General features: G+C 34.2%; 1 protein-coding gene across 1 annotated transcript; it reads left to right on the top strand.

Moving 5' to 3' along the window:
• The first annotated feature begins 813 nt into the window (after positions 1-813).
• Positions 814-1,293, top strand: LOC137404740 (uncharacterized). Its single transcript, XM_068090973.1, has one exon. The coding sequence runs from the start codon at positions 814-816 to the stop codon at positions 1,291-1,293; it is 480 nt and encodes a 159-aa protein (XP_067947074.1).
• The last annotated feature ends 23,849 nt before the right edge of the window (positions 1,294-25,142 follow it).

Genomic DNA, 25,142 nt, shown 5'->3' on the forward strand with positions numbered 1-25,142 from the left:
GTTGTTGGGGTTTGAACAGAGGACCTAATGATCACGGTCCCGATACCTTACCAACTGCGCTATCTGTCCTGTACATATAGCGCAGTGTATATATATATATATATATATATATATATATATATATTCATATAAATATATATGTAGATATATATATAAATATATATATACATACATGTATATAAATATAATGAAAGTGCACAGCTCATCGCATTTGTGATTTGTGCACTCTGGTGTCAGCAAATTGGCTTCTTTAAAGTATGTGAGGCAACTTGGTTGCTTCATTGCAAAAATTCAACTCTCATTGACAATGGGATTTGTCCCCCTTGCCGGCTATTAGCTGCACTGATGCGGCTTCAATCACCAAAACAGTGTTTTCGATAGCATGAGAATTTTCTAGGTAGTTTTTATTTGGTTGAGCACTCTGTCGGAGGTGTAACACTAATAGCCTTATTGCAAAGCTCATCAGATAACCGTACTGTAGATAACGCCCAAATCTACAGTACGATAACCGTCATCTTGGAGAAGATGGGTATTAAGCCACTGTCAACAGGAATGAACAAACTGTTCAGAAATAATTCATCTAGTGTGTATTCCCAGTTCGAAGGCGAACTGCCGAGGCCAATGTCCGATCTTCCCCGGTGAGTCCTTGCTGAGCCACAACACACTGTTGCTCAGCGAGGACTCACCATCATCAAAGTGGACATAAAGTGCAAAGTGCAGCGTATGAAGAACTGGGCAACACCTAGCCATGACACGTTTCAAACCTCTTAGTTGATGAACTTGACATCACTTCACACTGGAATGGCTTAGCAGATGGAATGCCTATTAGAAGAAGGCAATCATCCGGAATGGCTGACTAATGGACAAACTGTACTTCTGATAAAAGATCCACAGCAGGAGCCAATTCCAAAGAACTATCGACCAATAATGTGCTTGCTCAACATCTGGAAACTTCTCTCAGGAATAGTTGCAGTCAAATTGGAAGAGCACATGAGTCACTATATGACCAGTTCTCAGAAAAAAATCGAGCTCAACACCCGAGGAGCCAAACATCGGTTACTGGTGGATCGTACACTCTATCAAGACAGCAGGAGAAGGCATACCGATGTTTCCATGGCTTGGATTGACTACAAAAAAGCCTATGACTCAATTCCCCACAGTAGGATACTTGTGTGCCTCAGTATGTACAATGTTTACCCTGCTCTTGTGGCATTAATCAATATGTCAATGACCAAACTGAAGACGGAATTGGAGGCTAAGGGCAAAAATCTGGCAAGTGTAAAAATTAGGTGAGACATCTAGCAAAGTGACTCATTAACACCGCTGCTCTTCTGCATATACCTAAACCCTTTAAGCAATATGCTGGAGAAGACTCAATATGGGTACCAGTTTAATAGTGACACCAAGATAAACCACCTCTTCTACATCAACGACATCAAGCTGTACGCTAGCAAAGAAAGGGACGTTGATTCGTTAATACATTTCACGCAGGTATACAGCAAGGACATCAGATTGCCCTTCGGTATTGAGAAATATGAAAGGCTAATTCTTAAGAAAGATCATTCTATGCTCGCAGTTGGCCTAAGAATGCCAAATGATATGATCAAAGATATAGAACAAGTGTGAAAGTACTTGGAGATTATGCTAAACAACATCAACCACAAAGCCAAGGTACGCCACAAAGTCATTACCGTGTAGAAGAAACACTTTCGGCAGGTCCTACAGAGCCAGGTCAATGCCAGGAATCATGTCATGGCAATAAATACTTACGCACAGCCAGTAATAAGATATCTAGCAGGCAATCGACTGAGGAAGCCATCGAGGAAACATATATAGCAACTCGTAAACTGCTGACCATGCATGGAGCACTCTACCCAAAATCTGATACTACTAGATTGTATCTCGATAAGAAATACTGAATGATGGTAGGGGACTCAAAAGTGTACAGCAGACAGTGAAAGAGGAAGAACAAAGCATCAAAGCCTATGCATCCTCCATGGCCACTTTAGATAAGTTGCTACCTGAATTTCAATCTGCTGATGTGACAATGGAGCTTTGCCCTGATGATGAGGAAATTGACTGGCACATGAAACCTCTTCATGGTGCTTACCAGCGACAAATATCTAAGGTTAGCGATATTCAACAGAGCTATATGTGGCTGAAAAAAGGAAACCTAACCGCCAATACAGAGTCGGAACACATGGCAGCCACAAGGCAATTCCAAACAAAACTCTATCACACTAGATACGATCCTAGATGCAGACTGTGCAAAGATGCACTTGAGACCATCAAATACATCATCAGTTGATGGAAACGGCTAGCAAGAAACACATACACTAAGTGGCATAATCATGTTGAAGGTATTGCGTATAGAAGTCTATGTGATGAGTATAGCCTTAATAAACCACAACAATGGTGGGAAACTCCTGGTGAAGTCAATGAAAATGACTGTGCTAAGATCTTCTGGTACTTGTACATCCGGACTGACAAGCGTGTCCTGGCAAACCAACCAGATATAGCGGTTGTAGACAAAGAGAACAAGAGGTCTACTTTAATAGATATAGCAGTAACCAATGAATACAATGTAGCTAGCAAAGAAAAAAATGTAGAAAAATATCTCCCTCTTAGAAAATAGATTGAAAAATGCTGGGATGCAAAACCAACTGTAATTCCGGTTGTCATTTGGGCACTGGGCGCAATAAAACCGCCGCATAAGACGTGGCTTGCCCAGATACTGACAGCAATCCACTCAGGTGAATTGCAGAAATGTGCGCTAATGGGAACCGCTAAGATCTTGAGACAATTGCTCAAACAGCCAGGTCTCTGGTAAGAAACCTGAGTTAGAGCACAAATTACCACCCATACAGGTTAACCGATGCGAGAAAACTACTTTATATATATAAAGTGGAAAACTAGATAGTTCAGTTTCCTGTTGTTGCATTCTTCAGGCTGTAAACTTCCTGGAATTTTACAGCCTGAAGAATGCAACAGCAGAAAACTGTCGGTACCTGTAAAGATAATTGACCTATTTAATTTTGCAATTTATACTGATCCATCCTATGTGGAGCACTCTGAATTTAGTTCTAAGTAAGATAATTTTCAATATATATATATATATATATTGAAAATTATCTTACTAAAATTATCTTAAATCATAAATATATATATATTTATATATATATATATAAATATATATATATTTATGATGAGGAAATTGACTGGCACACGAAACCTCTTCATGGTGCTTACCACCAACAAATATCTAAGGTTGGCGATCTTCACGAGAAAAATATGCGGCTGAACAAAGGAAAACTAACGGCCAATACAGAGTCGCTAATCATGGCAGCCCAGGAGCAAGTGCTCCCAACAAGGCAACTCCAAACGAAAATCTATCACACTAAAGACGATCCTAGATGCAAACTGTGCAAATATGCACCCGAGACCATCCAACTCATCATCAGTGGATGCAAGCAGCTAGCAGGAAACGCATATGCTGAGCAGCATAATCATGTCGCAGGTGTTGTGTATAGAAGTCCATGTGATGAGTATGGCTTTAATAAACCACAACACTGGTGGGAAGCTCTTGCTAAGGTCAATGAAATCGACTGCGCTAAGATCATCTGGGACTTCTACATCCGAACTGACAAGAACGTCCTAGCAAACCAACTAGATATAGTGGTGGTAGACAAGGAGAACAAGAGGGCTACTATAATAGATATATCAGTACCCAATGACTACAATATAGCCAGCAAAGACAAAGAAAAGGTAGATAAATATCTCCCTTTTGTGGAAGCGATGGAAAAATGCTAGAATGTAAGAACAACTGTAATCCCAGTAGTCATTGGGGCACTGGGCGCAATAACACCGGCGCATAAAATGTGGCTTGCCCAAATACCAACAACAATCAACTTAAGTGAGTTGCAGAAAAGTGCGCTATTGGGAACAGCTAAGATCTTGAGGCGAGTTCTCAAACTCCCAGGTCTCTGGTAAGAGACCCGAGTTAGAGCAGAATTTACCACCCATACGGGTTATCCGGGGTGAGGAAAATTTTATATATATATATATGTATATATATATATAGCGAGCATATACATGTAAGATTTTTATACTCACTTTAAATGATCTTAAAATTTATTGCTTGTTTAATTTCAAAACTGCCAAGATTGATATTTATGTTTTTAGAATTGTTGTGAGAACCCACTTTTTTTTTCAACAATTCTTTAGTTCAGTTTATAGAATAGTTTTTTGCCCGCAAAAATAATGATGTGCAGAGTAGCACAAACTAACTATCCGTAGTATATAAATATATATTGCTTCGGAGTGCCATTCACAATTTGAGAAAAAAAGTAGTATTTGTTTTTAAAATGCTTAAATTGACTTGAAAATGATGTATTTGCCCAGTCAGCCATTTCAACAATTGATTAAGAAATAAAAAGTTATTTTGAAGGTTTCTGGGGTGTACTGACCATGTCCATAGACCTCAACTTGTCTCAGCTCTATCCGGGTTTTCTCAGTACTGAAGATACCAAACTGTCTAATGAGAGGATAGAGACCGTCTCTTTCACATGATCTTATGTACCTTGCTCCTAGAGATGTCTCACTGTATGAACAGATCTTCCAATCATCAGTACTAATAATATTAGGGCTGGAGCTTGTACTTGTTGGGTTAGTCAGAAAGTAGACTCTCTTCAGTCGACTTGCTATCATGTGAAAACAAAATGCTTAAGGTTACTACCATAGAAAAAAAACTTATTTCGGATAATGCCACGGTCGAGAGTGTACTAGCTAATAGTTGTCAATACTGCAATTTGAAACTGCCGCAAAGTTCTTTTTATTCTTAGAAACCATAGTTTTTTGAGAGTTATGCTGCTAGTTCATGTTTTTGTTTTATTATTTCTGTAATATTACAAGCAGACTGCTTTTTATCATAAATAAAAACCACCAAATGTGAATCATAGTTTGCTTGTTGAATGAGCTAAATAAAGGATAACCATAGCTGTTTCACCAAAATCATAGATTAGCTCTTCTGGTCGCATACTTTTTGCAAAATAAATAACTGAATGCAGCTCATTTTAAGATCTTTTTAAAGATTGTTTCCAAATTTATTAAAATTTTCAATCTAGGGCTTAAAGACCATGAATCAAAAAAGGTGCTTTGTGACAGTTGTCATGGCAACAAAGCAAATTATTGTTTTTTCTTTACTAATTCTAACAATTAATTCTTGCCAAATAAAGGTTAAAATTTTATATGGATGACAAATTACAATGGTATACTTACAACAAAGATCATTTCCGCAATTGCCATTTCGGACAAAAACTTTGACTTCTCTAAATAAAACTTGTCTCTCCAAATTAACCTTCCACCAGCCATTTCTACTCTCTTGGGTTGAAGAATATTTAGTGAGATCACCATCAACTGCGTTATATGCTGGTTTGGAGTCAGCAGAAGAAGATTGAGAGCAGTTTTTGCCTATCGAATAACTGTAGTCTAAAATAGATGTCCAGGTCAATCAGTAACATTCGGCACAACATATTCACAACAAAGTTGTGCTATTGCCCATCTTTGTATTATAGGTAAGTACTAACTGTTAAATTCTCTGTTACCTTAGCTACATATATGTCTTTGGTAGAAGACTTGATAGACTGTACACATTGCTGTATAACAGTTATAGTGATGGAACAGTTTTTACAATCCCTGAAAGTTTTGACAAGATCAACCATGACATTGTCTAACAAGATAAAAGATAAAAATCAAAGACAAACAAATAACTCATGCAATAATTCTAATTAAAAATAGTACACTGTTTTCATACTTGATATTTAATCAGTTTACCAGAAATAATTGAAAATCATTTAACCTTTTTCGTACCAATCCCACAATTTGTCGGGTTAAAAGCATATAGCCTCAGCGTACAAAACCTGTATATGCTTGACAGGTCTGAGTCTTCAAAAAAAATTTTAAAATTTATTTATTTTAAAAACGGCGCTAATTTTTTAATTATTAGTATGATAAGTTTTAAAAAACATCATTTTACTATTTTGAAGCTATAATTAGTCCCTTATACGCATGTGCAACAATAACACTGTGCAAAAAGTTGATCATTCTTAATGGAAAGCTAATAAACATGAACGGACTCAATTTTTCAAGCGCTGCTAAAAAGATTTGAGTATCAGAAGATAGCGACTGGTTTGAAAGGGAAGAAGATGATTTTAGGGCAAGAGAATGTGAAGAAGATGATTTTAGGGCAAGAGAATGTGAAGAAGATGATTTTAGGGATTTCTAGAAATCCCTAAAATGATCTGAAATGGTAAAATGATTTCTAGAAATAGGTTTTTAATGGTTCTAAAAAGTTTACAATTTATTGACAATTCGGAAAACTCGGCAGGCAATAAATTTTTCAGGCTAAGAAATGTTTTTGCCATGATACGTGACCGGTTATCTTCTGTTTTGCCGCCTGGTAAATTTATATCTATAGATGAAAGCTTTCTGACTTGGAAAGGATGGGTCAGTTTAAGGCAGTATATTCCATTTAAATGATCAGGATTTTGAATAAAGCTATTTGTCCTCTGAAATGTTGTCTCTGGCTATGTGCACAAAGTGTCTGTCTACAAAGGTGATGAGGGAGAGCAAGCGGAATTTACTGGCCGAGTAGTTACCTTTTGTAGAATTGTAAATTCATTTACAAATTTTCTTTAGTTTACGCAAATGCTTCATCGCTTTGTATCACTTGCTTTTGTAAATACCCTTGCTGAAATGGCATTTTCTATGTATTGTATTTGTTGTGCGTTTACAAGTTGTATTTGTTGTGCATTTACAAGTTGTATTTTATGCAGACTGCCCTCTTCAGGGCACACCCCTCAGAGTTAAGTTCGTATATTGTTCTGTATTCTAGCAGTTCATGATTTGCTGTTTCTGGTCATAGTAAATGTTGCCTCCTGTCTTGTGCTGCTTCATCAAATGTGTCAATGCAGACTCATGCACCACTCAGCAATAGCACGAGGAAGTTACCTGTATGTATAATGTACATTTCTAATAATTTTTCCATGTAGCTCACAAGATTCCAACGGTAACAAACTACAAAAACCTGTGCTGCCTCCCAAGAGTTTAAGGATTCCAGCTATAAGCTTTTTAGGTTCCACACAAATTTTTGACCGAAACAACCTTTATGGTAATTTTTGACACTTTCTCAATTATAAACACTTCAACTCAGCGATCATTTTTGATGATGTAATACATCGCCAATTTTTTTGCAAAGTCATGAATTTCTTTGCGACTAAATAATATTTGTATTTTTTAACAATTACAGTAAAATCTCGGTTCTCGAAATCTTTGGTTATTGACCGACTTGGTTTACGAAAAAAAAATTTGAGATTTGTTCGTCTTGCATCTCGACCATAAATTCAGTTTTTGACAAAACCGGAACATGCGCATTTGAATTAAACGTTTGGACCAGCTTCGGAAATCGCATATTTATAGGTTCACCGACATGTTATGAGCCATTTTTGAAATATTCTAAAAAAGTGAGAAGTTTTGTGTCGCTATTTCTTTACAAAAAGAAGCCATCTGGGAAAACCTGCTGTTGGTACACTAAAATCTCTACTGAAGAGTATTTCTAGAGATACGACTCCTCCAGTCGAGTTATCGTAAAATGTTTCGGAGTAAATTTCTTTTTCAAAGATGTGAAGTAAACGTGCCATTGCTGTTTTTATTTTATTTTTCCCATGATTTTTGACTTAACTGATTGGTCGCATTTTTTTCTGTTTCATTATCTATTTCCGTGATTTATTGTATTGTATCATAACATTTAATGTTTTGGTTCTGCTAAGAGAAAAGCGTACAAATTCTTCACTATTTGTTTTCTTTTTCCATTATTATACACATAAAATCTTTGATTAATAACTAGCAGCATTACCCGCCTACAGGAGCAGATTCATGTGCAGCATAAGGTTTATTGAGAGTTGTCTTTCATACTGTAAAACAACTCCAAATATGCAGTCTACTGAAATTTTTGTCCTGATCAGATTGTTTATGCACATATACATCACAATTTTGGGGAGAACAATTAAAATCTGCCATGTGTCTTACAGCTAGATGTGGGTAAAATCTAGTAAATATTCGAGATTCATGTGTCTAGATTCATGCATCCGTTCATACCCACGTATTTTTGCGGTTGACGATCACGCACTTCTGCCGCTGAGCCCCTGTCTCAGCTGACCAGTCTTTAGCCGCCTCGCAGTTGACTATCGTGCTTGTGCACTTGCCTCGCAATCAATCGGCCTGCGCACCTCGCAATCATTTGCCTTGCACTCTCCTCGCAATCAATTGCCTGGCAATCGATCACTTTGCACTCACTTTGCAATCAATTACCTTGCACTCGCAACCAATCGTCTCACAACCAATCGCCTCGCAATCGCAATTCTTCGCCTAGCACTCAATTGCTTTGCAATCAATTGCCTCGCACTCGCCAACTCATTCATCCGGAAAGCCACGCCTGGAGACTCTCGCGGTACTCAGAGCGAAAAATGTCGCCCGCGCATCCACAAGTGACGCCACGGCCCGAAGCCTAGCTGTGCTACCCGGCGTTGCCCGGATAGTAAAAAAAGTCTTTTCACACAAAATTCATTTGTATTTAACATATAACAACATTTGCCATTCTATCTTTTAAACTACTTATCATGAAATAAGTGTTTTGTGTAGTTGAAATAAAATAAGAGAGAAAATAAAACCACCGTAAATGTTTTCAAACTTTTCAAACAACAACAACTTTCAAATTTCATATCATGAGAAAAAGGTTTTGTGCAGGACAACTGATTTAAAAAGAAATAAAACAACTGCAAAGGTTTTTAAACCAAAGTAAATTTAAAACTTCATAACTATCAGTGACCTGTATCTTTTGATAATGTATTGTGGAACCTCAGTTCTCGAACATAATCAGTTCCAAAAGTTGGACATCCGAAACAATTTTTTCCATTAAAATAAAGTAATGTAAATTTTAATCCGCTTCAAGGCGAGAAAACAACTTCGGCAAAGTATTTTTTCAACATTTTACACCATAAGCTGTACTTGTACGCGGGTAATAAAAAGTTTTTGCACAGAAAATCGATTTGTATTCAACATATATGACAACAATTGCCATTCTAACATTCAAACTACATAGGTAACATGATAAAACATGATAAGTAACCTATCATGAGAAAAGAGTTTTGGGTAGTTGAAATAATTTAAGAGAAAATAAAAACAAGTGTAAAGTTTATCAAACTTTCTCAAACAACTGTAACTTTCAAACTTCATATAATGAGGAAATTTTGTCTGCCAGTCTAATAATTTTTTCTCGTGTTACAGAAGAAATTTCAGTGTGAAAATCTAAAAAAATTACACTAAATTTTAGGAAGAAAAAAAGAAGCAATGGTTAGAATCTGTCAATCCATGAGATAATGATTAGCTGAATGGAAATAATATTGATAAGCTAAGAATGGAAAGTTTTATTATTAGAAACTCTGATGAGAACATTAAAAGTTTAATACTGCGACGACTTTCCAACAAAAGAGTTGAAAAGTAAAAGCTACTCTGTATCTCAGGATGAGTGCATTATAGAGAAATAAAAACTTTTATTTTCACCAAGTAATCCATGAAAATCTCAAAAAGTATGCAAAAACTGACAAATTGTAAAAAAACTACTTGAAGAAGCTTTTACACGTCCGAAATATATCATTGTGATGTTGCCTATATTGAAAGTTTATAATGGAAAGTTAAAACTAACTAAGGCAAACTTCCCTGAATTTTGATTTTACAAAGCTAACAGGTCAGAATGATTTCTAAAAACAGATCGGAAAGGAACGGCAATTTAAATGCTTAGTATTTTATTTTTCAAGCAGTAATTTTAATTGTATAATCTAATTAATTACAATCAAATTTAATAAAAATTATTAGTCTATATTTTGTTTACATATATAAAAACTAAGTGTGACCTAATGTGATTAAATTATTTAAATTTTTCAGAGAACTTTCACAGTGTAGATTAAAACCATGGATTAATCATAAAACACTTTGCATCTCTGTTTTGATGAAATTAGCATTTATATTATGTTTTTTTTAGCTTTAAAAGCTGAAAATAGATATCAAAATTTTTTGAACACTCACTGGTTAATCAAATAAAAATATTCCCAGCTGAAGTCTTTAGAAAATTTTATGAGGTCACATGACATGGGTTAACAGTTGAGTGTACGAAATAATTGAGCTATGCTTTATATTCAGCTAGCTATTAAACTCACAATTCACACCAATGATTTGCATTCTTTGTTAACAATTGTATAATAACATAAGTAAGAAGGCTTCTGAACAAGCTACTTATATTTATTTCATTTTGTCAAACATTTAAAATGAATGAATAAATTTTTTCTCAAAAATTAAGAATTTAATCTAAAACATACAACTTATGCATATGCATGATGAATTTTGGCTTTGCCCACCCGTCGTTTGTCCAGGTAAATAATCTTCATCAGCTCTATTCAAGAAACTGCAAAATTGTTTTTTAAGTTTTAAAAAAGCTTCATATTTACCTCTTATCTCCACTTCTGCAAGAGCCAGACCTTTCTCATGAGTGTTTAGTATGGCAACATGCCGTCCTTCTATTGGCGGATCAAAGTGGTGAGTTTTAACCTCAGGATAAGCAGGATCCTGATAAGCGACTTGTGTCCATTCATTTGATGATAATGAAGGGTCTGATGGTTGAGCTCTGTTAGAAGTCAAAGTACTAACTTTTCTCAGCCTCCCAGCTGTAACACACAACTTAACATAATAACATAAATTAAAATAAAGTCAATTGAGAGGCCAAACTTTCAAGGTAAACTGCCGGCATGTACGGCTGAGTTATTTAGGAAGAGTTGCAATAAATTGTTGACAATAAATTTAAATCTTACCTATAAATGATAATATAAGCTAATATAATCTTAGCTAATAAAAGTATTAAAATTATAGCAAACAAAGTTGTTACAATTGTTTTTGCCAAAACTTTGAGAAAAATTGTATACTAGTGGCAATAACAACATACCCGCAATTTGTTACACTTTCAGCAGTTCAAATGAGTCAGTGGTAGAAATATCTAAGTCAGATCTGAGATCTAAATTAAACAAGTCCACTATTTCAAGTCCACTACCATTTTAAAAATCTGTGAAAGTCCAAAAAACTGATTATGTACAATTTGTTTCTATTTCCGAGCATTGACTTTAAGAACTCCTCAAACATCAAAAAAATTATCACTGACTTATGAAACATTATGAGTAATCGTGTGATGCCAAAGAAACATAACTAGTGTAGCTGTTTTAAAAGAGCAAACTATAAAATGATGACTTAAAGTAATGTTGAGTGATTATATTAACAAGGCATGACTGATGATTAAAATTACCGATGACACCGATGACTAAAATACAGAGATGCCAATTTTTATGCAGCTATGTTTAGGTTCTCATTTTTCTAAAAGAACTATGATTTATAAAATAATGCGATTTAATACTTAATAATTTAATCATCGTGCACTTTCCAACTTATTGAATATATTTTATACTTTGTAATGCTTAAAGTTGAAGAACTGCTCATGACAAGCTATCATGTCATTGATCAGCAGTGCAGACACCTTTTAGCTCTCGGGATGATTTACACACGACACAAATAAAAAGCTTAGCACACCGAGTAATGGCCAAGAAATTGTGATTTCGGAAACCAATTTCCTGTAAAGTCACATTTTATTGATCAACAATACACCACAAAATTAATATGAAGTCGTAACTATGTTAAGCAAAGTGTATCAGAAACAGTTTTAACTTCATTTCTAAATATATTTTATCTTTTTTCAACCAAGAAAGATATAAATCTAAATTGTTTTAATTTTTTCATGAAGTACTTACTGATCCAAACTACAAATATAAAACACTACAATATAAAGCTTAAATGAATTGAATGCATAAACCCCCAAAATGAAAAGTTATCTGAATCTGTCAATAGCTGTCTCAAACCTCTTAGTCAATAAAATGTTTCTTACAGCTCAAAGAACTTGGTAGTTTTTTAGGAGAAAAAAAATATAACTTTTTTCAACTTCTAGTAGACATAATTTAAATAGTTTCAAGCTTAAAACTAATTTTATCGAGATTTATCTGCAACATGACAATTTTTTGAAGCTATGCTTTACCTCCGCAAATGAGGTTTCATATTTGGTCATCAGAGTGATAGTAGTTAGTTTATGATTCAAATACCGAAAACTAATCAATCATCTATCAAACTCATACCGCTAATAAAGACAGCTCAGCCTTAATATTATAAAACAAAATTTTACTGCAAAATCTTATTTTTTCTAATAATTTTTGACATAGCTACTTATGGAAGCATAATGTTACTAAAAACTAATTGGCAAAAAATTAGCTTTTATTTTAAATATCCCCAGACTCCATTGCTGAAATAAAAACAAAGCAACAATTCAAAAAATATTTTGTTAGAAATAAACTATTATCACCATTATTTTATAATGTCTGATGGTCATGTTAACACATTGTTACCAAAATGAAGAATAGTCACCTCGCAAAACAATTGATTCCAGATATTCCAGGTCCTAGCTAAGAACAATACTAACTGTGGCACTCAAGCACTTTAATGATATATAGAGTAAGTCTACATAAGATTATTACATCTATGAAAATTATTTCATAGATGTATTACGCTGATATTTTATTACCCATGGTCATTTATGATGTTGTTCAAGACTGTCGGCATACTAGAATTGTTAGTTGCTACTGAATCAAATCTGATTAGGAGATCTGGCAAAACATTAATACTTGAAAAGCCCAATTTGACCAGCTTTATTACACCTTACAATTTTGTGACATTACAGCATTTTGAAACGGCAAACTGGCAACAATTTGTGTCATAAAGGTTATGCTACGATGTTTGGAAATAAGCGAGCAATTTTTAATCTACATGTATATACTCGATATTGTACTGACAATTTCTTACCCATAACAATTTTATTCGTGTTCAAGACTGCCGGTACACTAGAATTGTTAGTTGTTATTGTTTCAAATTTGATTGGAAGATCTGGCAAGAGAGTAATACTTGACAACCCCAATCTGACTAGAATTATTATGACTTATAATTTTGTGAAATTTCGGGATTTCTTAATGGAAAACTGGCTACTGTTTGTGCTATAAAGGTTATGCTACCATGTTTAGAAATAAGCATGCAGTTTTAAATCTATATACTCTAAAAAAATTATTATAGAGGTGAACAAAACCGCCTAAAGTTTTACTCATTGTTGTGCCACTTTAGGAAACCATCACTGAAATTTTGCATTTTTATGATCAATATCATTTCATATTAGGAGGCATGGTAGTCTACCTCTAACAAAAACAAATGCTTACGTCATTTTTTTATAATCATTTGACAATATCACAAATTTTTAACGGTTTACAAACGCTTAAAAATTTTAAATTACAGCCGCTTTGGTTCAACAAGTATTTTCTTGCTGCCTTGCTCATATAGTTATCAATTTTTCTATTTTTTGTAAAACGCAGTCAATTTGATGAGAAAACTTATATTCACACTGGATTTACCAAGTATGTGCAAGAAAAACATGCCAAAAAACCTGTTGGCTTCTTATTACATTATTATGTTATTAAGGATAAAGAAGTGGTAAAAACTCAATTGACTTATCATATGGTGCAAGTCGGTAATACAGTTTTATACAACTTTTTTGCTTTTATTTACATTATGTCATTAATAAAGAAGAAAACAGCCGGTAAAAACTCCAATTACGTACAAAATTCTGCTCTGTTATACAGTGTGATGCTGCCAATGCTGTACTTAGCACCCAGGTCCACTGTCCACCAGTTCACCGGTTGATTATCTGCAGTATGAGAGAAGTCGGATTTGTTACCATTGACTGCATTGTTGGCTAGGTAAACCTCTTCAGGTTTATATTCACCACTCTGCCTGGCTGGTTTTAGGTAGGCTAGATTTATTTCTCCTGAAATACAAATGAATAGAAAAAGATAAAAATTCGTATCAAGTTCAATTGATGTTTATAATAATGCAAGATGCTTTAGGTTGTGGCGATCATGTGAACCTGACAAACAATGGTCTACTTCTTAAAGATCAAGAGTTTGCTTACTTCAGCTCCAGCAAAAACTAGTGTCTTTACACACTGTTTGCTGCAGTTTCGCATGGAACTTAACATTTTATTAAAATATACTGGTAAAACTTTGGTTTAACATGAATTTACTAGCTGTTTGCATACACAGCTTGCTGAGTTATATAACAACACTAATCTATTTGAAGTTGAGTTTGACCAAAAGTATATTATCTTCACTACATTTTAGCATAGCATGTGAAAAATATTGCTCTGTTTAAAGTCTAAACTGCTTCCAAGCATGCACAATATCGTTGCCATATAAGCATATAATGAAATGATAAACAAACCAGTTTGAACTATCTTTCAGCATACATACAAATACTACACTGTAAAAAGGAGTCATGAGCTATAACAAACTTACCTTCTGCAAGTAGGATGAGTAGAACCAGTATTATATAAAACTCTAACAAGAACGACATATCAGAGCTATTCATTCTTACTTGTAGTTCATAGCAGGCTATATCTAGAACTGAGGTAGTGAACTAACTTCCTCCTTAACTATATATAACTTACATAACAAGTGCGGTGATCCAGATGTTTGTTTTTTTCAAACAAACAAGAGCCCTTCCTTTGTTGTTCATGATTATGGAGTAGAACTCAGTTATACCTGTTGATGCCTGTTGATAGTAATTACCTCATTATCTTAAACAAATAAACTTTATTTTGAAATACGACTGCACAGTAATACTTGTTAACTGACGGAAACCTTGGCGCAAGTCCAAACAAATGCATAGAAAATTTTTAACTAAATGTTTCCGAACTATAATGATACTTGCTAAAAACCAGTAGAGTATCAGCATGCCAAACTATTGCTAACTGATGATTGTAAATACAGTATAACTGTTAAGTTTTTAGTAATGAACAAGTGAGAAATAAAGTAATATTAACATGTGCTGAGGTACAGTCTGAACTTTGTTGCTAAATACATATTCTAATAATTTCTACACAAATATATATATTTTTTTCTAAATAGAATAAACCTTTTCTATTTCCAAACTATTATATTTGTTTAATAACCATTTACTTTGCATGCTGAACTTCAGAAATTATTTTCAACATTGTTAAACGGCTTGCTCAGAAATCCACTATATTGAATCCAGCCACTGAATAATCTGTGGCACCGCTAGAGTAATTAGTACAGTAAACCAGTACTAAATCAGCAAGTTCATTTAGTAACGCATACCGTCAATAAAAAAAAAACAAATAATTTTAAACACTCACAAAAATAAACAAGCACCTTCATTTAAAAGTTAGAATGGTAAATGTTGTATATTTTGGATAAAAATGTTTCTATGCAAATAACTTTATAAATAGCTTGGCAATGTCTCCCCTGCAGTTAGTAGTATGTATATTATCAGATGTCCTAACATTCACAAAGATAAGGAGCTGTGTGCGATAGCGCTGCAGCATATTCCATAACTGCTCCACCGCAAATAAATACTGTTAAAATTGTCAACACACATCTTATATATATATATATATATATATATATATATATATATATATATATATATATATATATATATATATATGTATGTATGAATATAACATATGAAAGATATGGAAAGTTTTGAAATAACTGAGCATATGTTATTCTTAGGTAAGTAAAAAGTTCCTAATTAGTTGATCTACTTGTTATGGTTATTGTTGTAGTCAGTCGATTTGATTTGAATACAGTAATCGATTTTACTTCACAAGATTACTTTCCAGACTCGAAGACCAAAATTAAAATCTCGGCAAAATAACTACCAGTTTTTTATCAAAAAAGTTTTGATTCGATAGGCTAAATTTTAACACTGCAGAACTATTTTCTAAATTTTTGCAATCCCTATGCAAGTTAGTATTTTTCCTTGTACTGGTAGCTTATTTGTATGTCACATCCTATGCATAATAAACAAATAAGTAAGAAAATTTAGAACTGTATAGAAAAGCAAGCCTAAGTTGAATAACAAATAGCTGTATTCCAGGGTGATTGTCTTTGAGCCAATTGGCATCAAGCTGACAAAATGATAGCGAGCACTAATTGGTGATTGATTGTAGATGAATGAGGATGGATGGTCAAATACCACCCAATAATTGAAAATCGATCTTAGGCTATTTCATCAAAGAGATTTTACTTCCATTGCTAACGTCAACTGGCCAGTTGCAAGGTGACTTCAATATCAATAAACCTTGCTCCCTGCATTCAGTTTACACAGCTTACTGACAGTTTACTACTACAGTATATATAAAGGCTATTGTAAAGAAAGAACAAACTGTAATCGAGAATAAGTTTGATTCAACTGTCACTTGTTTAAAAAAACACAAAGTTAAGGAACCACAAACCTTTGCTGTGAAAGAACCATGCTGATCCATGTGTGTTAACAGACTCTCCCATTTTATAAGCAGTGAAAAAAACATGAATCACGCTGATTACATCGGTAACCTACACAGTTTTATCCAATTTAGACTTTTTAATCTTATATATTTTTTCAAAACATCTAAGCTGTTTCAACAATAAATGCTGTTAAAATATGGTATTACAGCGACTTCCTTAGAAAATTAAGTTATAACGGTAGTTTTCTATCGGTGTGGTGAGTTCAGTTTTGCTGATCATTGTACTAAAGTCACCGGATGACTGAGTGTTTACCAAAACAAACATTTCACTCGCAGTAGACATGTTATCATAGCTTACCAAAATCTGTGTTTATTACCAAAAAATAGGCTCTTTTTACTGTTGCAACTAATTGAAAACATATTACTACTCATACATAAAAGTAGATTGTATTTTCTGGGTGAACTAGAATCAGTCTTATTTTAGCCATCTGCCAGATCAAACGGACATGTATAACAAACTTTAGCATCTAACCTCCATTTCATCACTAGCGGCATGCATGGGACCATACAAGGTATTTTACATTCTTATTATATATCAAATAAATATGTAGTTATTTTTTTCATTATTATTATTGTCATTTACCTGCATGTGCATGCATTCTAAATTTGCAATTGTGCGCGTCTGTATTTTTCTATTTCATGTTATATAGGAGGTTACAATTTTTCCTAGCTTATTATCAACATTTGTATTATAGTTGCAGATGTCACAGTTTAAAGGATTAAAAATGTAAACATACTATTAAACATATTCCACAAATCAGTGAATTGTCGTCTTCAAGCGTATGCGGTTAGTAGTGAGGTGGAATATACTCATTATCTATTACTTATGTACATGTAGTAGACCAGTAACTATTAGAGGAGAGTTTTTTAACAATGAATACTTATAGAAAACTGTATGAAACATCTGACTGCCACAGAGGTTCTCATTAAGAATTATAATTGTTCAGAACTCAACCTGGCTGTATTTACCTTTGCATGAAAACATAACAGAGCTACTTGTTTTTAATCCTTCCATTTTTAAGTTGCTAATAAAAGTCTCTGCCAAAGCTAACCAAAGCAACAATTATTTAAGTATAGCTAGCAACAAAAGCCAACAAGGAATTACTCGAGATTAATCAAATTGATAAACAAGTTTACAGGAAAGTTTTAGCAACAACTGAAAATAGAGTGCCTTAGCTTTTGCTTTTTGTAAGACTTAAAAGGCAACAGCTGATTATTATAGTACCATGTGAGTTTGTTTTATGCCATGTTATTCAATTTGAACAAGTTGTTTCTTAAATAAGCTTTTTTTCTGTATGAAGATATGAAATAACACTTAAAATATAAACATGTAATAAAGCCAATCTACAGAAAAGCCTGCTTCAAAGTTACATAAATGAAAATGTCTCATTTTAGATGTATTTACCATAACACTTAACTGAAAAATTTAAAAAAATTTCAGAAAAATAAAAAAATAATTAGTTCAATGAATCTAACAGTAAAGTGCCACAAAAATGACTCACGAGAACATAAGATAACAAAAATGAATCAAATTAAATATGTACAAATACACAGGACAGGATAATTTGCTTCTGTCAGCAATTAAAATGTACACCGATGTTAACACATTGTACAGTATGAACATAAACATTAGAGCTGCACAACGATTATAAAAATTAATCACAATTAATAACTGGTCTGAACCAGTTAATCTTTGATTAATCTTCGAATTAATCTAGCAAAAACCTGCATATTCAAAAAAAAATAATACAGCTAAATATAAATTAATTATATTTGACACAATTGTCAGCAGCAGAAGTATGTATATGTTATGCACAATGTACATAAGTTAAAATTTAATAATTATTATGAGTATGAAAACAGTCCATGAATGTTTATAATTAAATCAGCCAAAAGTTGAGGTAGCACAGTTTATTCACATTATCCAAATAAAGAGATGCCCTCTTCCTACATACAATATTGCCAGCTTTATAGAAGTCACTCGCAAGAGGCAGTAGTAGTAGTTATTGTCTGCGACAGCTGGTGATGATTTCTCTGCGGTAGGATGAGAATTAGTTAAATGATATCCTAATGATGATGTGCTGTGGTGGTAGGCAAATTCTTTCTGGCATATATTGCACTTTGCTTTCTTGTTTACGCTTCCAACAACATATGAAAATGCGCTTCTTAGTACCGAAGACATTTTTCTGCTTTCATGTACAAATACAGTGTCAATCTTATATTACTAATATTTTAAAGCTGAAATATAAGTGTTATTTTTTGAAAAATGAAAATACATGTATTATTTACCTAAGGTTTTTAAAAATAAACAAAAAATAGACATTAAGATACATGTATTAATTAATACTGAAGTCGCATTTGTTGCTATTACCTAAAAACATGTTGGGACTGCTAACATCATGGCGGCTAACAGCTAGTTTGGCCCGACGCTTGTGCGTTGTATAAACAAGTTTAATGTTAGCAGCGCACTTTGTGTTTTCATAGTTGAGTGCAAAATAATTGTGGCTGTATATAATTGATAAGAAAGTGTTGCTTGTCATACTATTTATTTGTTAGTAAATTAAATGGTAGTAACCTGCTACGTTAATTTTATATTTTGAACAATACAAAGGAACCACATCATGACCACCACCTCGGTTGTATTTTTTTAAGATTAATGAGTTCAACTCAGTTTATCGCATTTTTGTATTGGTCGCGTTAATCGTTTAATTAACACAATCATTGTGCAGATCTAATAAACATTAATTAAAATTTTATGTGTATATTATTTTCTGCTCATACTCAATATAACATTTAATTTTAAATTAAGTTCAGGAAGAAGAATACTCTTTGGATAATCATAAAAAAGGTGAGTTGATTTGCTGTTGATGAGCATTGAAATACCTTCAGGTGTTCGTAAGAATGTAAATGTTTAGGTGCTGATTGAATGATGTGTGATACATACAGGCATGAATAAACATGAATCCACAAAAAAAGTACAGATTGCTTGTTAGAGATTACCTTTCAGGAAATTAAATACACAAAGAATATAGTTTAAATCCAAAAAAATTAATATTGTCATATTAGTGAATATAATGATGGGGATTGTGGGACAACTATATAAAAATTCAAAAATTCTTAGTTATCGGTAACCAATGAAAGAGCCCGTTACTATCCCGATTGTATCCTATTTTTTTCTACCCAATTGCGATTAAATTTGTCCAGTCGGCAGAGGGTTGAGTGTGTATAGCCAATCAAAGACATCCTGTTTACTTACTGATTGGACGAGGTACATGTAAATGTACATGTACCCTTTATAAGGGATGATTGTGGAAATTGCGTTCTGTATGCCTGAAATATACATGACAGCAATTTAGGACAAGTGTTAGCACTAGAGCTGGGTGATTAATTGATCTGAAGATCTTCATTTTGATTCTGCTGCTAATTTAATTTTGAGACACTAAATCTACTAAATCGATCTCCTTTATGTACTATTGTGTCGATTTTATAAACCATTGTAATAATTAAATTTTATAAAAGCTTTGTGTTTCTTAGTAACACACTAGCACTTTCATTTAGGATTTTTCTTTGTATTGCACGAAAACATCATTTGGCTTACCATAGAAAAATACACCGTGGCAACGCACATTCGTTCGCTCCTTTTGGCTTACTATGAATGAATAAATAAACAAATAGCTTTGTGCAGTGAATGCAAGAAAGAAGTCAGCTATTGCAGTAATATCACAAACTTGTGCAATAATGTATGTAAGGAATCAAAGTGCTAGCTATAGGAAACTGGTTGATAACGATCAAGTATCAAATCAAACGTCAAGTACAACTTGTAATAATAGCAGTATTGACGACAGTGAGCTGTCACCAACAACGTTGTTTGCACAGCACAATTTTTATGAGGCCAGAGATAAGTATCTAGCTAAAATCAATAAGCAGTTGTGAGAATTTAATTATAAAGAAGGACTTTTTATCTATGACTTTAGAAAATTTGGTTTCCAAACTTTGCTCTCAGCGTTAGATTGCTCTGATCAGATTGTTATTGTGTTCCTTTCAGTTGCCGAACATAAATACATTAATAAATAAGTTGCTACTTAAACTCTACAATTCTGAAGTGGAGCAGCAGAACTGTTTACTTATGGACCATAACTCTATACACTATGTATTCCTGAACTTTATAGTTCTAGTCAAGTAATACATCAGACCACTATATGACTTCAGCCACACACTTCATTAATACAACTTGATCATTTTAAAGCAGATGCCAACAGCGCCTCTATACTACAAAACGTCATAATGCTAAACATATTCAACAGGCTATACAGAATTCCCTAGACACCTGGTCATTGCCATTGTGCAATTTGAGTTCAATGACCACTGAAATTGCTAGTAACATGGTAAAAGCTTGCAGACTTCTCATGACTCCTCAGATGCATTGCTTTTGCTCTTGTTTGCCATTTGCAATTAGTGGTGCTCTTAGTGGTGCTAATAGTGTTGAATTAAAAGGCTGCCAGAGTGACTGGTAAATTTGGAATGATATGCAGTAATTTTATGCAAAACTTCTATTGAAAAGCAAATCTACAAAAGTCTAAAGAAGAACTAAAACTGCCTCAAGAAGCTTTGGTGTCTGATTGTGAGAGGAGGTTTAATGCTAAAAGCCATATGCTAGCCAAAAATTGCAGCAAAAACCAGCCATAAGGCGAGTGATATCTAGTGACAGAAAACATACACATATTTTGTTGACCTGGCAAAACGACATGCTGCTGAAAGATATCCACCCTGTTTTATCTTCTGTAGTAAAATTTACAGATTTCCGCTCAGGTTAGAATAAACATTTGATAAAATTACACCGGTTGTAATATAACTATTACTATGTCTATTATACATCTAACAAGTTAAGTCTAAGACTGCAAGCAACATCATATAATGATAGCTATTGTCATAGACATTTGTATGACAATGAAATGGTATTGCTTTATAGGTAAAACTGAAACCCCCATGTCAACAATGTTGCCGTTAATCAAGTCATTAAAATACATTCCTCAGTTTGACAACAACGAAAAGTTTGGTAACAAAATGCGAGCATGCATCCTTGATGCCATACATGGGGGTATAACCAAAAGTCAGAAGACTTCAGTGATGATGTACATCGATTGCTTCATTATTCCTTCTATTTGGTTCAAAGATTCAAAACTTTCTATGTTTCTGATAAGAATGGCATCGATAAACTATTGGTAGCTGAATATACAAGCTATTGTAGCAACTCAAGTAATGGATGTGAGAATTAAATTCGTGTTGTACAAATTCGTGACACTGGTGTACCAGTTAAGCTTTGTAGTTTTTTGTCTATGCCTAGACCTACTGAGACTGAAAACTTTTTTATAGCTCAAAGACTTAAAAACGAGATACTGTTGTATGAAACAGGTAATCTGCTACATTGAGATATTGACATATTGCGGTAGTAAGGTTCTTATGCTCACACTTTCACTACGCTGAGACAAATGTCAAAGCACTATCTTTAGGTGCAGGCAACATAAGTTGCCCGCGAAAAAACTTTTTCAGAAAATGGACATGTTGTTTCAAAAAAAAGTGCCACCTTCAACCCAGAACGAGTAAACATACTACCGCTTCTGCATCAAAATTTGAAGTGACAAGAAGCATCTGAGCATTAGTATTCTATCAACATTTGTAGCATTTCTATTAAGGCAGACATAGTCTATGATGTTAGATTGTATTTTTTTAAGGTTTAATGCTATAGGAGCGTCTACTGAGCCTGCTAAAACTAGTTGCAATACATAACCAAAGGCTGAAGAGCGTGAAAAACACGAACTCAAAAATAGTGGGACAAATGAACCAATGATGCCTAGTAGCTGCTGTTGATCAACACTGCACTCAATCCTAGCAGTGCTGATGTTGATAACAGATTTTTCCACACAGTCTTTACTTCCTTGGTAGAAGAACAGTTATGGTCATCAAATCAATTGAAATTGATAACTTCTACTTATATGACCACGATTGAAAGGAAAATTAAGGAAGTATATACCTAAAAACATTTAATTGAACGTTGTGATGCTTTATTTGTCTGGTATATATTTATTTATAGTGGTACATCAGACCACTATATGACTTCAGCCACACACTTCATTAATACAACTTGATCATTTTAAAGCAGATGCCAACAGTGCCTCTATACTACAAAGCGTCATAATGCTAAACTTATTTAATAGGCTATACAGAATTCCCTAGACACCTGGTCATTGCCATTTTGCAATTTGAGTTCAATGACCACTGAAATTGCTAGTAACATGGTAAAAGCTTGCAGACTTCTCATGACTCCTCAGATGCATTGCTTTTGCTATTGTTTGCCATTTGCGATTAGTGGTGGTCTTAGTTGTGCTAATAGTGTTGAATTAAAAGGCTGCCAGAGTGATTGGTAAATTTGGAATGATATGCAGTAATTTTATGCAAAACTTCTATTGAAAATCAAATCTACAAGCCTAAAGAAGAACTAAAACTGCCTCAAGAAGCTTTAATGTCTGATTGTGAGAGGAGGTTTAATGCTAAGTGCCATATGCTGGCCAAATATTGCAGCAGAAACCAACCATAAGGCGAGTGATATCCAGTGACGGCAAACATACACATATTTTGTTGAACTGGCGAAACGACATGCTGCTGAAAGATATTCACACTGTTTTATCTTCTGTAGTAAAGTTTACAGATTTCCGCTCAGGTTAGAATAAACATTTGGTAAAATTACACCGCTTGTAATATAACTATTATTATGTCTATACATCTACCAAGTTAAGTATAAGACTGCAAGCAACATCATATAATGATAGCTGTTGTCATAGACATTTGTATGACAATGAAATGGTATTGCTTTATAGGTAAAACTGTAACCCTCATGTCAACAATGTTGCCTTTAATCAAGTCATTAAAATACATTCCTCAGTTTGACGACAATGAAAAATTTGATAACCAATTGCGAGCATGTATCATTGATGCCATACATGGAGGTTTAACCCTTTAGCGACCGCGCGGTTACGATAGAAAAACCACTAGAGTACCGTGCAATAACTTGCGCGATTTGAGCTGCCGACATGAACGCATAGAAACTGCAGTAACTTACAACAAAATTGTGGCAGTTACATAAATTAGTATGCATAAGAAAGCTGAGAAATTTCTCTACAAGCTGATGCTTCTTCTATGTAGATAACTCACAAATACTTGCCAACAAAAATGTCGATCTGCTGAAGCTATGAAATTTTTATTTTTGTATGCCATTTTCAATTGTATTTTTCTAATTGATAGAAGTAATTGACCATGTTGTACTAAGAATACTTGCATAGAGTCATATGTTCACAACATTTTGCAAAAAAACTGATCGTCGAAGAGCATTGAACGCGGAGTTACAAGCTCCGTTGCAATGCAGGAACGCCTCTCGAAATTTTCAGCGCAAGACTCTAACAACCTGCGAATAATGGAGGCGCGACATGACAGTCTAAACTTGGCTATAACTCGCATGCAAATTCGCATGGAGCTGTAAATGAATATGCATTTGAAAGCTTAGAAATTTTTCAACAAACAGCCATATATTTCCTGTACATCGACTAAGAACACTTTAGTCACAAGCCAGATTCGACGAAGTTGTCACCCCTCTACCATGAAATTTTGATAACAAATACACTTTTAGAAGCAATATCTCTGCTAAAACCGGTTCATGATAAGCATCTGCATGGTGTCATATTTTTACAAGAGTTTGCAAAAAAAATGGGTTGTCCAAGCACATCAAAAGTGTAGTTAGGTGCCACTGTGCATCGCGGGTGCAGACCTAGGAAATGCTCCTGACGCCATGGCGATAGGCAGTGCTGCAGTTACCGGACATGGCCCCTCAAACTCTGGTGCAAATTTATATAAAACTGCAAATGAATATGCATCTAAAAGCTGAGATATTTTCCTACAGACTGAGATTTTTTCCTCCGGGCAACTTGCAAACACTGCAACTTCAGATCTATATATTCAGTTATTATTTTTCTCTGTCAGATTGATATGCATTTCTTGAAACTATAGATTCATGTAACAATTTTGCAAACTGATCGCATGGATGCATGTGTGCTGCAGCAAAGGTTAACTGGTCGTGCACAAGAAGAATTGAGTGGTGAGCCTGTATTCACACAGTTGGTGAAGCAGCAAAAGACAGGAAGCAACATTTATTATGAGCAGAAACGGCAAATGATGGAGAAATCCTTCTGCCAGATGGCAGAACAATATGAGAACTGAACTCTATGATTAGTTGTGGCCGTGAAGAGGGCCGTGGGCAACAAATACAACATAACAATGCACAACAACTACAATATATCATGACATTTCAGCAAGTATATGTACAATAGCTAACAACACAACAAAGCATTTGCATAAACCAAATTATTTTAAATACAATTTGGAAATTTATCTAGCATGGTAAGCCTCAAAACAGGGTTCGCACAAAGGCACTCCACACGCTTGGCATTTAAATCTAGTTTCGTCTCGCTTACGGGTGTTGTCATCAGCTCGCTTTGGGCAGCGCCTACAAATTCTATATTTAGCTCGTTTACCTTTTCCT

This window comes from Watersipora subatra, chromosome 9, assembly GCF_963576615.1.
Source record: "Watersipora subatra chromosome 9, tzWatSuba1.1, whole genome shotgun sequence".
NCBI classification, from domain to species: domain Eukaryota; kingdom Metazoa; phylum Bryozoa; class Gymnolaemata; order Cheilostomatida; family Watersiporidae; genus Watersipora; species Watersipora subatra.

What these genes read in the sequence shown, in the direction of transcription:
- LOC137404740 (XM_068090973.1), top strand. Translation starts at nt 814, where the DNA reads ATGGAATGCCTATTAGAAGAAGGCAATCATCCGGAATGGCTGACTAAT.